General features: G+C 34.4%; 1 protein-coding gene across 1 annotated transcript in view; it reads right to left on the reverse strand.

Annotated features, from left to right (window-relative positions):
- WDR72 (WD repeat domain 72) overlaps positions 1-13331 on the reverse strand; it is a 111769-nt gene that overhangs the window by 83129 nt on the left and 15309 nt on the right. Inside the window, exons 9-12 of the mRNA XM_032999274.1 lie at positions 13074-13215; positions 12348-12593; positions 11600-11820; positions 10035-10230 (exon numbers count right to left, since the gene is read on the reverse strand). Coding sequence (XP_032855165.1) covers positions 10035-10230; positions 11600-11820; positions 12348-12593; positions 13074-13215 — 805 coding nt within the window. The remainder of the gene's footprint in view (positions 1-10034; positions 10231-11599; positions 11821-12347; positions 12594-13073; positions 13216-13331) is intronic.

The following is a 13331-nucleotide window of genomic DNA, read 5'->3' on the forward strand; positions in this document are numbered from 1 at the left end:
TTTACTATTCTACATCAATAAGTAGTTACTGAACAATGGCTCAAATTTAGAGAACTATGAAATATTCAAGTGCGAGCTACAGACTGACCTGAGGCTTACATGTATAAAATATAAGATGTCCTAAAAAAGGCAAAACATTAGTCAAGTTTTAACTTAAGGCTGATGAATTAAAACAAACAAAAAAACCTCCCAAACATTAAACTTCCACAAAGCATATATATTCATGCTTATGACTTATTTTGAATTGTTCACAATTTGTAAATATGCTAATCAATGTTTCCTCATCCTTTATGCTTTTTAGAAAGGGATTTAACTAGCAGCATAAGACATGCAGAGAAACTACAGTAAAACGGCAACATTCCATCTTATTTCATGTTATCATTTGCATCATATATGTTACCTTTAACTACCTTGAATTCCCTCACAGAGCTGCTTTCTTAAAGAAAGATTGTTTAAACCAGTAATTATTTAACATTGTACTGTCTTAATTGTTTAATGTTAGGGTACTCTTGGCCTAGTAAGTTATCTTGTCTCAGTTCAATAGTGCACAGCTGGGTTAACTCACTCTGCAGGTTCTCCCTTTCTCTAAGGATGCCTCTTAAGCATGAAGGTGGAGTGGGGAGAGAAATCAAGAAGATCTCAACCCACGTGATGTCTGCCCTGACTGTTAACGTTGAAGGTCAGACCATGACCTAAGAACAGAAGAGCTAAATCACTAGAGCCTTTTTCCAAATATGAAAAGCTCCTGTTCCAGGGAGATACAAGCCTTTCACAGTCTTCAACTGACTACTCCTAGTAATGCAACAGGGCTCTCAATATTTGTGCCATAGTTTTCTAAGGGCTATTCTTCATAGTTTCACAAGGGATGATGAAATTAGGCGCAATATAATTGTTTGAGAGATCACTATCAAGAATATCAAAGCAGCTTTATTTGCCCTAATATCAGAAAGAGTATGCACAGATGTGCTTTTTGTACAACCAAGCAGACTTTAGAGCCCTTATTCTGGGTGCATTCACAAATGTGCCTGACCTAAGATAAATCTATTATTTAAACAAATTGCTTACCAATATTATATTGTATAATTCTAAAATGAAGCAAAGATATTGTGTGGGTGTGAATCAAGTATGTGTATAATTTGTGAGTGTGTGTACAAGACTGAATGCCAGGACTTTTATTAAAGCACAGGGTTAGACTGAAACAAAAGAAATTTTACTCAAACTACAGAGTATCTTGGAAAAACAACATAGAAACTAATGAAAATTTGTTATATACAATTTCTTCCTGAAAAATTCCATCTCTCCAAAAGCCTTCTAACGCTTTAATGTTTTCATTCATAAAAATTATGACAATTTTACCAAAAATTTAATTTTGCTACCCAAAAGTCTAACAATAGTTCACTAAAACAACTCTATAGGCATTTCTATCAACTAGAATTTATCAAAATTTGGCCATTTGGCACTTCTGAAGATTTATGGTTTAGCATCAGTTAAAGATAAAGCTCATTGCCCTACTCATACGAACTGCAGAGATATCAGCCTGGTGCCCCTTCCTAACAAAATCATTTCACAGTGCATCTTACTCCTAAATGACTTGGACTTCTGTCCCTGAGGACTTCTGACCAGGGGCATAGGACCCTACAGGTAAACTTTGCTAGTCAGGAGAAAGTGAATTTTTTTGCTCCCAAGCATGTAAAACCACACAAACTGTATGCAAGTGGTGTGTTCAATAAGTCACAAAAGACTTACAAGATGTAGCTGCCAAGGACTCTAAAACTGAGTATTGCATAGTCCCAGATCTTTAGTCTATGTAGAGTTCATTAAAAAAAAAAAAAAAAAAGAAAAAGGTATTGAGTGCTATGACTTTGACCCTAGCCACACCACAGCCTCCAGCATATGAAACGCAACCACAGGATTTATCAGCTAGGCCACACTCACCAATTCAAATCCAATTCTGACCAATGACCTGAAGAGGAAGATGGAGACACAGAGGGAGAGAAAGGGAAAATTAGAGGAATATAAAAAGAGACTGTAACTCACTAAATTTTGCAAGGACAAAAGGGTCACGGGAGTGTCCTTATTCTTGCTTCTAAAATTATCTAGGCATAAACATATAGTAAGTTAATGACAAAGTGTACTTTGATACAGTTCTAAGTTTCATTAAAACTATACTAATTTCCTCACAGTGACCTGACAAAACCTAATCTTTAGTTTTCTAAACAGTTTAATCAGTAATTTCTGGAGATAAGTTGTCAGACATACTGAAGGCCTACTTAAAAAAACACTAACAGCCCAAACAGCCCGAACAAAATCCCATACATTCTGCAACTCATGCAATACTTGCACAGAGTTCACCAGAGGGTTAGAAGACCTATTAATGTTGGCACCAATTATATAAATATTGGAGCATATATTACTACATACAAATGATCTTTAAACAGTGCTCGAAAAAGTTCCAGCATATTTGACCATTAGTATGATCAAATGTTTGATGTATAACACCACTATGTGTAATTTCATTTTCTCCACAGCAAGGATGGTGTTGAAAAAGAAGAAGTATTTGCATCGCAAGAAATATTTTCAGAGTGTTTCTGAACTGTTGTCTATTTTTAATTTTTTTTTTTTGATAGATGTGATCTTACATATAGATTGGACTAATGATAGACACTGTATTTTATGAGGGCTGCCAATCTCATTGAAAGCCTGTTTTAATTTACTGGTACTTGTGTAGTTTTTAAAGGCTTGAACTTAAGTTTTTATGCTCAACAGCTATTTTAAGGTGCTGGGATTTTTTTATTTCTCAGGAAAAGTGTTTCAAACCATTTATCATTCATGCTGAAGTCATGAAACACATAGGTGTCTACTTTTAAAAAAACAGCTTCTAAACAAGGAGTGAAAAATAATGGCATTGCTACATTAACATGTGAAAGCACCCTTAATGGTTGTTTGAAAAAGATCAAAGGAAGATGTTTTCCACATTTTTGACAGGCTTCCCTCATCACATAAGCTAGTGTATAAACTAATACTGTGAACACAAGTGAGCTGAATCAGTACTTGAATCTGTTCTAATATAGTATATCAACAATAACAGTAATGACAGTGTCATAGACAACAGTGCAGCAAGACAATTCCTGGTGTATTCAGGTAAGAAGCCTGTAAAATGATCTTCTCAAACTGAAGTGCAGTAATGTCCCAACATATTTCATAATTCTTTTGCCTTACTATCTTATGTACTTTCTATTCAAACCATTTCATCTACCATCTGAATGACTTAACTAGATACAGTCCTCCAAAAACACAGCATCCAATCTATTATTTATTGATGATTGTGACCTTTTCTAGTAAGCATTGTAAGCATATACTTTATTTTGACTGTACAGGAGATCTGACCTCAGCAAAAATACTCTTTAGGCACGTTTCAAATTTTCTCTGTGTTGGGCTAGCATCTTGCAAGAAAGTTCTCAAACACCTGGGTAAGTATGAAAAATACAGTGTAGCCAGCGTAAAGTTAAATTTTTACTATTATGATAATTGAACAAAAAGGTTTATTAAGTGATGTTCTATTTTTAAACTTACATTAAGCATGGTGTAAAACAATAAAACAGAACAAGACTTGCAAGGCCAAAGAAAATAACAGGAAACTGGGAGATGATTCATTCTGCAAGCAGGATGAACTTCAAGGAATAAATTAATATTAAACTAGAAATAATTGAAAGACTAAATCTAGTATTGAGCAAAGAAAATTGCTCTTTAGAGTCTACCCATTCTTTCTTCACTCTCAATACATATTAGGTAGAAATGTGGCTCAGTACACATGCTTCCATATGCTGTATACAGCAGGAAAAACACTGATCCTTTTATTATTACATCTTATCATACTGATATTTACATTTTAAAAAGAAGTAAAAATACTAACTGCTTAGGAAAATGCAAAAGCAATACAGATAACAGCTAATTTCCTTATTGAAGTGGATTTCAAGTGGCGGCTATTGGAAAAAATATTCTGCACTTTAATTACAATTAAATTTGTTATTGATTTTCATATTTGTCTTCTAGCACACATAACTTTGGAACATATCCTGTACACATGCTATATTAACATTCCAAATGTATTATTAGATCAATATTTATTGTCATGGAAAGATATTCCACTGTAATGGAAAGTTGCTGTATCCATATATTAAAATTTAGGCAAAATACATAACACTACACAGGTATTTGTTCATGGCTTCTGTATTGTTTTCCATATCACTACCCACATGAATGTGCAATAACAACATTTAAACTTAAAACAGAATAATTTGGCTTTGTTCTGTAAACCAAAGGACTAAAAGGATGGGATCCAATTTATCTTATTCTAGACCTGTAATATCAGCATGCAATTAGCTTTGCTTCCTGCCTGCCCCCAGCTCTTCTTTAGACTCCCTTTGTAGTCAGTGGGGAGAAGATACAGGCTTTTACGTATTTCTACTTCCTCCCGCTCACTACAAAGCCAACATCAACTACTAGCTTATACATAGAGGTCTTAAATACAGATAGAAGTCTCAAATTAGATAAGATAAATTCTACCTGAAGTCAGCTATACACTTGATATTTAATACATTCCAGCATAACCTATGCTGAAATGCCTACTTATTTGCAAAGGCAGCCCATTGTACTTGGAATTTGCCGGAGATACCTTATTTCACATTGTCAGTGGGAATCTCATGAAGAGAGGGTACAAGCAGCTGTACACAAAGTATTACTGGCTTAGATTTTAATCTGTGTGACAATGTTTCTCTCAACCCATAAAGTGTAAAAAACTTGCTAAGGAAGCCTGCTAAAAGACAACTTAATTTTTTTAAGAACTTCAGAATACTTTTTCAAAAAGTGTGTCAGCCTTTGTCATAGGAAATTAGACTATGTCATCTTCTTAATTACCTAGTGGAAGGACAGTTTTGGAGCTAAACTGGTATAACTGAAGGACAGTCATAGGTACTAGATGACCCTAAACTTTTGTAAAGTCATCTGCCAAATTCTACAGAATTACTGCTGACTCTACAACAGCGTAAATATTGAAATATTCATGGAAATTCCTTAATCCACAGCCTGAAATTATAAACAGACTGGCTGTTTTCCCAGTTATCCATTAACTCTAGTACAGTAACACCGTTCAGATTTTTTTTTTTTTAAACTGCAGTGATATATGAGTCTGACACAAAATCAGGTCCTCTACTGACTTCCACTTAAAGAGGCATAGTCTCAGTCATGAAGCTAACTGCATAGCCAGAAAAAGAATAAAGAAAACTACTTTTTTTACTATAGAAACAAGAAAAACTTTACCTTATGTCCATTTCCATAATGGAATCCAAGCACAAGACTACCACTTAGACATCATCCTATTTAAATGAGTTGGGTAACAGCTCACAGGTAACTATATAGGCAAGTGGTACTTACTATGCATGGCTGCCCGTTCATTTGCCAACAGATTAAAATCATAATGAAAGGCTGCAGTGTTTCTGCAGAGGTTTGTCTGTGATGCTGTATACATCTTTCCCATACACCTGAACAATGCTTTGTCTGCCTGAGTGGTACTGAAGTATCTACATAGCTCTTGATCTAGGTCAGGCCAATTTCAAGGATCAACGCCATGACCTCTCGTTTTCTCCTGCAATACAAATATAATTCAACATTAAACCAACTACAGTATATCCTAGTAGGCCTTCTCAGATATTCCCAGGTATGTCTAGGAATTCTCAGGTACGCCTAGATGGCATCTTTTACTTACTAAGATAAAACAAAATTAATTTGTTAATTACTAATGTAGCAAATAACTTCATCCTTTCTTGTGTTCCGTCTGTTCCTTAAGAGGTGCTGACTGTAGCTCTCATTCTTGCGTGATATTAGTAAGAGAAGATACAGAAACAGCAACTAAAATTCACACTTTTAACCATCTGCATCCTTTACGAATATGTAATATATATGAGCAGTGGTATCAATGGGCAGCATTTTTGTGGCTAAAAGAGAGACAGTTAAAATACACGCTGATTTTTGTCTCTACTGTACCATTACAGTCCGATGCTATTAAATCTCACTGATTTACAAAGAATTCACTATAATTTAGTGTGAAGTTATCTATCTGTACTAAATAAAGTAGCATCTAAGATGTAATTCTGTCTCCAGACTCTTAAGTTTGGGCTGCCTTGGGCATTGTATAGAAACTATTAGTACTTATATAGTTGAGTGCATCAATTTGCATTTAGTCCTAGCATCTCTATAGAATTAATGAGTCAAAGTCATTTCCATGTTGTTAAGCACACACAGCAGCAGCAGTGAATTCACTCCACAATATTTACTCTCCAGAAATCTAGGAAATAAATGTTTGTTTTGTTTTTCTTTTTTGGTGGGTTGTTTTGTTTTGTTTTGGTTTTGTTTTGTTTTTTTTTGTTTGTTTGTTTTAACTAAGGAGGAACCTCATTGCATCACACTATGGGGATAAAAGTATCCCCACTGTCAGCAGTTAATTCAAAAGCATACACTGGATGTAAGTACCATTTAATCATGCAAGATACCTTTCTAAGTAGTGCATACTTGGCCTTCTCTAACACCACACATAGAATTGCCTTTTCTCAGGCCTACATAGATGACTTTTTAAATCAACAGCCAAAAGTTTCCATTTAAAAATGACAGAGTGAATTATTTAACAATTATTTACTTAGCTCCAGAAGTTTGGAATACCTATGACCCATCAGTACTATTTCTCGTTAACTGTATACATTCCATGCAGTAATAAGAATACTGAATTTGTAACAGTAAAAAGCTGGGAACTTGCACAATTTTTTTTTATAGATGTGGGATATATTTAAATCTTCAAATTTTTTACCATAATAAACACTTCCCATGAAAAATATAAACCTAAGAAAATAAACATGTTAAGTTTATCTTTGAAGTCTGAAAGCACAAAACATAGTCCCCCTTATTAGTGCACAACACAAGAACAATTCTGTTGTACACCACTGCAGACACCAGTGTGCAACACAAGTCCTACTATAAGCATGCCTTGATATGAACTAGTGATATGAACTAGATATTTTTCGTGATGCCTCTACAGTGCTAGAAATAAGCTTTGTTAATAATTCAACTTTTAAACTAAATTTTTGTGCTATGATGGATTAAATTATACTCTTTCTCGCATCATTAGCATAGTTATTTTCGCTTAATGTTTTGGGGTCTTAGTTGGTTGGTTTGAGAAGGCTTTTTTTTGTTTTGTTTTTTAAAGAAGGGAATTAAGTGTTGCATTGACATACTACAGGGTCTGAATCCCCTCAAAATCCGATGTCTTGACAAGAGGCACATTAAGACCTGCCATCTTGTGAGATTTAACCTTAATTGACATCATAGGAGCACCTGAGGAGCTGTGACACTGTATCCTACAAATATAATAGCACAGACTATGATGGATCCATAATAAATGCATTGTAAAACTATGTAAGAAAAATAATTATTGCTGCTCAACATCAGTGTTTTAGAGCTTTACTTTCTCATCTATTTCCTTTTTTAAACAAAGTGATTAAGTTCTGACAGAAAATAACTGATTCAGATCAGTTTAAAATTATAGCTATGACAACAGATTTACAAGGAAACAAAATATTCTGTGGTCCTTTAATACATTTATTTGCTCAATTTTACTGCAGTTTCAAATGCACACTAATCCTTTGGTTGAAAGATAACTCTACAAAAAATGTTAATAAACATTTAGGTATAACAACCTTCAAGGATGTCTCAGCTCCCAAATTGATGCGCACTTAGGCAACAGCCTACCTACAGTTACATGTTTTTGAGAATTGCCCTTTTTAGCCATGAAATGGAAGAACACATTCTATAAGAACATTTCCCCCACCTAGATTTCTCAACCCTTTTCAATATTAGCTTTAAAAAAGCAATGAAGATGTAGATAGAACAACTGGAAACTGGTAGGACAAACTGCTTCATAACAACGTGTGTATTAAATAACAATTGCTGAAAATTTAGACGCCTGCTGTAGTCTACCTTAGTTACAACAGGGATCTAGTACAGTAACTTTCCCTTCCACCTTTAATACTTTAACACTAGAAATGGTGACTTTCTCGCACTTGCTATGGAATAAGCATTTAGGCAATGATAATCAAATTAATTTCAAATTTTTGCTGGTTTGTTTACTTTGTGCTAAAGTATGGGGAAGATACAGCTTACAGCTTTTACTGTTAACAGAAATACTATTTGCATAGAAAAGATGCATACTGCCATTACAGGGGGGAAATAATCATGAGATCTAGTGGTACCTTTAGGAACAGAAGAGAACACATTGGAGAGGAAACATTCTTCCTTTTAGAGGGAGGAGACGTGAGGAGAGGGAAGTAACAACTTGCAATACTGCAGATGTACTGACAGAAATCAGTAAAATGAAGGGATTAGAGGAATGACAAGAAAGGAAGAAGGATCCCAAGACAGTACCATTCCACAAACCCTCCAGAAAGATAATTGAGCAGAAAGGTAGAACCCATGCCCCTTCCTGACTGGAGAAAATGCACTGAAAACTGTAATATCATGCATCCACATAAAGAGCAGAACACATACAAGAATCATATCAGATCTTTACCAAGAAACAGAATTGAAAGTTATGCAAGAAACAACAACAGATGCAGGACAACAAGTTTAGACTACCCTAACTCAGAGTCTAGTATTTACTTTTGAAAATTTGACCTTGTATTGTTTTCCCCAGCAGTGCAACTAAAGCTAAAATTCTAAACAAAACATCATATAATCACTCAGCAACAATAAGACAGCAAAGAAAAACAAGTACAACACTACATACAATTTAACAGTCTCCTAAGGTCACATCTTTTCTTAGTTTTATTGATGTTTTTAAACAAAAAGATTAAAAGAATTTTAAATCTCAAAATGCAATGCGAAAATATGAGAATTTGTAAGAGAGCTTCATCTTTTTGATTAGCTGTAGGAAAAAAACACCAGCATAAAACCATGGGATTTAGCCAACCATAATTGTTAATTCAATTTAATTTTATTCTAAGCCTTTTATTTAAAGCATCAACTCAGTACCTTTGAGAAAAAAGTAGGTACCAGAAGGCATTTCCTGGGCCAGCTTAATGATATTAAATAGCTTACTGACACAACAAGCTTGTAATTTATGCTGTACACATTTTGCCAAGTCCTTCATTAAACACAGATATTTTGTACTTTATGACATGGGACTTTTTTGTCCAAAGCTGACAGCCTAGACAGTGTGTTGCAATAACTTGTAAAGTAAATTGTGATCTCAGTGTTACATTTGTAAATCTATGCTTTTATACAGTATTAATACGCTGTGCGTTTCAGTGGTTCTAAACTCATTATGCACTTCCCCCCTCCACGACACGCAGCTCTGAATTGCATGAAAACACAGTATTGTAGTAATGTCTACTACCATTACATCTTCTAATAGTTGCGTCTGTCAAAGTTCAAATAACTACATTTATTACCCTTGTGAATTAGCATTACACTCTCAAATCACCTGGGAATCTAGTTTAACCTGAAATACTCAGCTTTAGTTCTCCTGACTACACAGTTGTGAAGTTTGTAATTTCTTCCACTATTAACTGATTATCAATTAACTCAAAAGGTTTCTCAGATGATGATTTTGCTGAAGAAAGCAGAACTTCATGCTCTAACATGGGATTGCTAGAACAGAAAATTTAATTCTTTTCAATAACTAAAGAGAATAGCTTACGGGTTTTTTATAGGTTCCAGAAATATTCTACTCAATTCACTGCAATATCAGCTAATCACCTGATTATCAGGATCTGGCTTAAACTACTGTATTTCAGTAGTGACATGCCTTGAACCATATGAATATTTTATTTCTTGTTTATTTATATAAACATTTATACTCTCTAATTAATACATTCAATGTGTTAGTATTTCTGCTTTGATCTTCTATAAATTAGGTTTGTGTAACATCACATGACAGACAAACAAAACTTAAGGCAAGTGGAAAAAAAAAAAACTCCCTCTCTTATTACCTGTTTCAATTTCCCAAATATAAACTGAATCATCTTCACATCCAACAATTAGCAGATTTTCAACAGGGTCAAATTTTATCTTCTTCACAGGAAACAGATGCTTTCTGGCATGTAAGAGACATACTCTCTTCTGAAGGTGTAGAATTGCTACTGAGTGATCACTGCACACACAGCACACTATGCCATGGTCTTTTAACTGCAAAACAGAAAGAACTTCAGTTTTAACACTGAAACCACAGTCATAACCACATTATGCTAACAAGCCTGGTAAAAGTTGTCCAGTAATTTCTTTCTCAGAACATACTCATTTTAAAAAATAATGTTTTACTTCAGTCTACATCTCCAACTTCACAGGTTAGCTGTACAACTGATCTGACAGAATAACATACAATCCACTCTGATTTTTCATTTTTTTAAAAAATAGAGTTTAAATACCATTTATTCACATTACTTAGCCTATCCTATCAAAGCAGTGATTATATAACCAAATATGCAGCAACAGTTGTACCAGAAGAGAAAGTAGTAAAAAAAATCTTAAACTAAACTGCTGTTCATGTGATATAAAATTATGTTAGGTCTTATGACACAAAAGCCAAGGGCAATGTATTTCTAACAAAAAAATAGGGTATGCTACAATTTCATTTCACACTGCATGGATCTGATTCTGCAAAGCCTTCCCTTCCTGCAAGTAATTTTTGGTGACATTTGAAGAAATTTACTCTATGGAAGAATTCAGCCCTGTAAAGAAAACTGAAACACCACCCAAGCAGGCATTAAATCCTACCTAGTTTCTAGAAGAAGGGCTAAAGGAAGCCTTACAAACATTAAGAACTTATGCCATTACAAAACATCTTTTGGACTACTTAGTGTTGGCATGTGAGCAATCTCTGAGTCAACCATAAGTATCAAATATGTCTTCACAGGCTTTCTGAGAGGAAAAAGATGAAATCCCAGCCTCATGGAATACAACAGGGACAGAATTTGTTCAACAAAATTTCACAGAGCATTCAGTACAGTAAATCATCTTCTAACTTTTCACTTCAAAATTCACTTAAAGAAAAAACATACAAAAATTGTTTTACTCTCATAACACAAAAGCATACATGCAAATGACCACTAGGATGTGTCAGGAACCATAATCAAGCATACACACTTAGATTAAAATACCATTGGTCCAAATCCTTTCTTACTATGTTCAAATCCCTATAGCCTTACTGATTACACTTTTCAACTTCAAAAGTTAGGAGATAGTCAGATTAACATATAGATCGATAATCATTATATTAAAAATAACGAATAGAATGTTAACAGCTTCAATTTAATGTCACATGTTTAAGACAATTTTTCTGAATCACTGAAGTTACAAACTAACAAGAAATCGACCTCCTGAAATAAAAAGCAACTTTTAAACAAGACAATTAAGTGAATGTAAATTAAGGATAACGTGCTGCAGGATAAAAGTATTGCCAGATATTTTTTTTTCACTCATATATACACACATACACATACATGCATATAGAGATAATATTTTTTTTTGAGACATCATTTATTATGCTTTTACTTACTCTGTAGTTTTCTGCAGATCGCAAGAGCTCTGTCACTGGACCAGACTGCAGATTAAATTGGTGTAAGATGCCTCCAGTAAAAATATCCCAGCAGATCACAACAGAATCCTGCCCTCCTGATAAAAGCCAGCTTGGATCAAATCTTACCGATTTATCATGCGGATAAAGTAAACAAGTGACAACGCTACTATGACCGTTGAGAACCTTGTAAAATAGATAATCTGAAAAAAAATGGTACACAAATTATTTCTGCTCTTTAAGAATAGGGGTTCCATATTTTACAGTACATTTGCTAAAATCATGAGATTCAAAAGACTAAATACAACAATCCTTTTATATGGGATTAAAGAATTTTGGACATGTTCTTAAAAGGGTCTGAACTCCGAGCTTCATCTACTGAGATGTACCCTTTCTATTCCTTCGGTGGAATGATCTTTTAGAAGGAAAATGAAAGATGATTACTGCCCATGTTATGACATCCCACATATCTCATTTCCAGGTGACTCCATCCCCACAGCCATTTCAGGTCTCCTAACAGTGCCAAGTACCTTGGTAGTAACTAAGCTGTGATCTGATAGACCAGCTACAGAGGGAGAAACATCATAACCTTCCATTTCCCTCATTCAATCCCTGACCATCACCCCTATTCATTAGAGATTTTTTACAGGGATCACTGGAGGAGATGTCAGAAGTATGCAGTCTTCTGTGCTTGATAGAGGTGAATTTGAACAAAAATGATAAAACTTACCTTTCAGTGAAGGTAAGTTTTCTAAAAGTCTTGCTCTTGCAGTTTTTAAACCTTGTGTTATAAAAATTTTCCCATTTTCACATCCACACACGAGCCTATCAAGACTGGGTATGTACACAGAGGAACTGACAACTGCACTTTTGATTCCATCTTTAGATGCACAAAGATGATCAATAATGCCTTCTGACATTGAATGGTATTTATCAAAATTATCCTGAAGAGTCCATGTAGTTGTAATTGGGATCTCTAGAGGGTGGGGGAAAAGAGTTGGGAATGTTAAAATTTTTTTTTCAAAACAAAATAAAAATCCAAACAAAGCAAAATATACATTTTCATCTCTTCAACACTTCCCCTAACTTATCCTTTTGGCAGCCTCAGGATGGAAAGTCAGCAGTTTCTATTCCAACACTAGATAACATCTTACTAAATCATTTCTTTCATACCTCCCCATGAACAACCATAAGCAGGACCAACTAAGTAAATTTTCTTGGCATTTGGTAAAAAAGCATTTATGGGCAGATGGTAAGGAAATAGAACATTTATATGTTCAGTCCCATGAAGAATTTTCAGACACTCATCTTTGTTAGTGTCTTGCTCCTTTTAAATACAGATAACCATCACACAATGAATGAATGAGCATCACTTTCTAGTATGAAAATATTTTCATGAAAACTGACTTAAAGACACAATTAAAAAGACTGTATCAAGAGCACAAAATTGCCAAACCTTTTGGCGAACCATCAAATGTTGACACAGGGACATCAGGAATATGCCACAAAGTGATCCTTCCTGAAGCTTCACCAGAAAAAAGAAGCTTATAGAAAGGCTCCTTTCTTTCATTCATGAAGCCCATGACAAAAGCAAAACTCTGCCAAAAACAACAGTAAATCAATATTCTGATAAGAAAGAGCTGATAAAATTATGTCATAATTAATTGCAAATTCAACCGTTTTCTTACATCAAAAGCTATAGAAATATAAAACA

Source organism: Tyto alba, unplaced genomic scaffold, assembly GCF_018691265.1.
Source record: "Tyto alba isolate M040663 unplaced genomic scaffold, T.alba_DEE_v4.0 Super-Scaffold_41, whole genome shotgun sequence".
In the NCBI taxonomy this organism is placed as follows: Eukaryota; Metazoa; Chordata; class Aves; order Strigiformes; family Tytonidae; genus Tyto; species Tyto alba.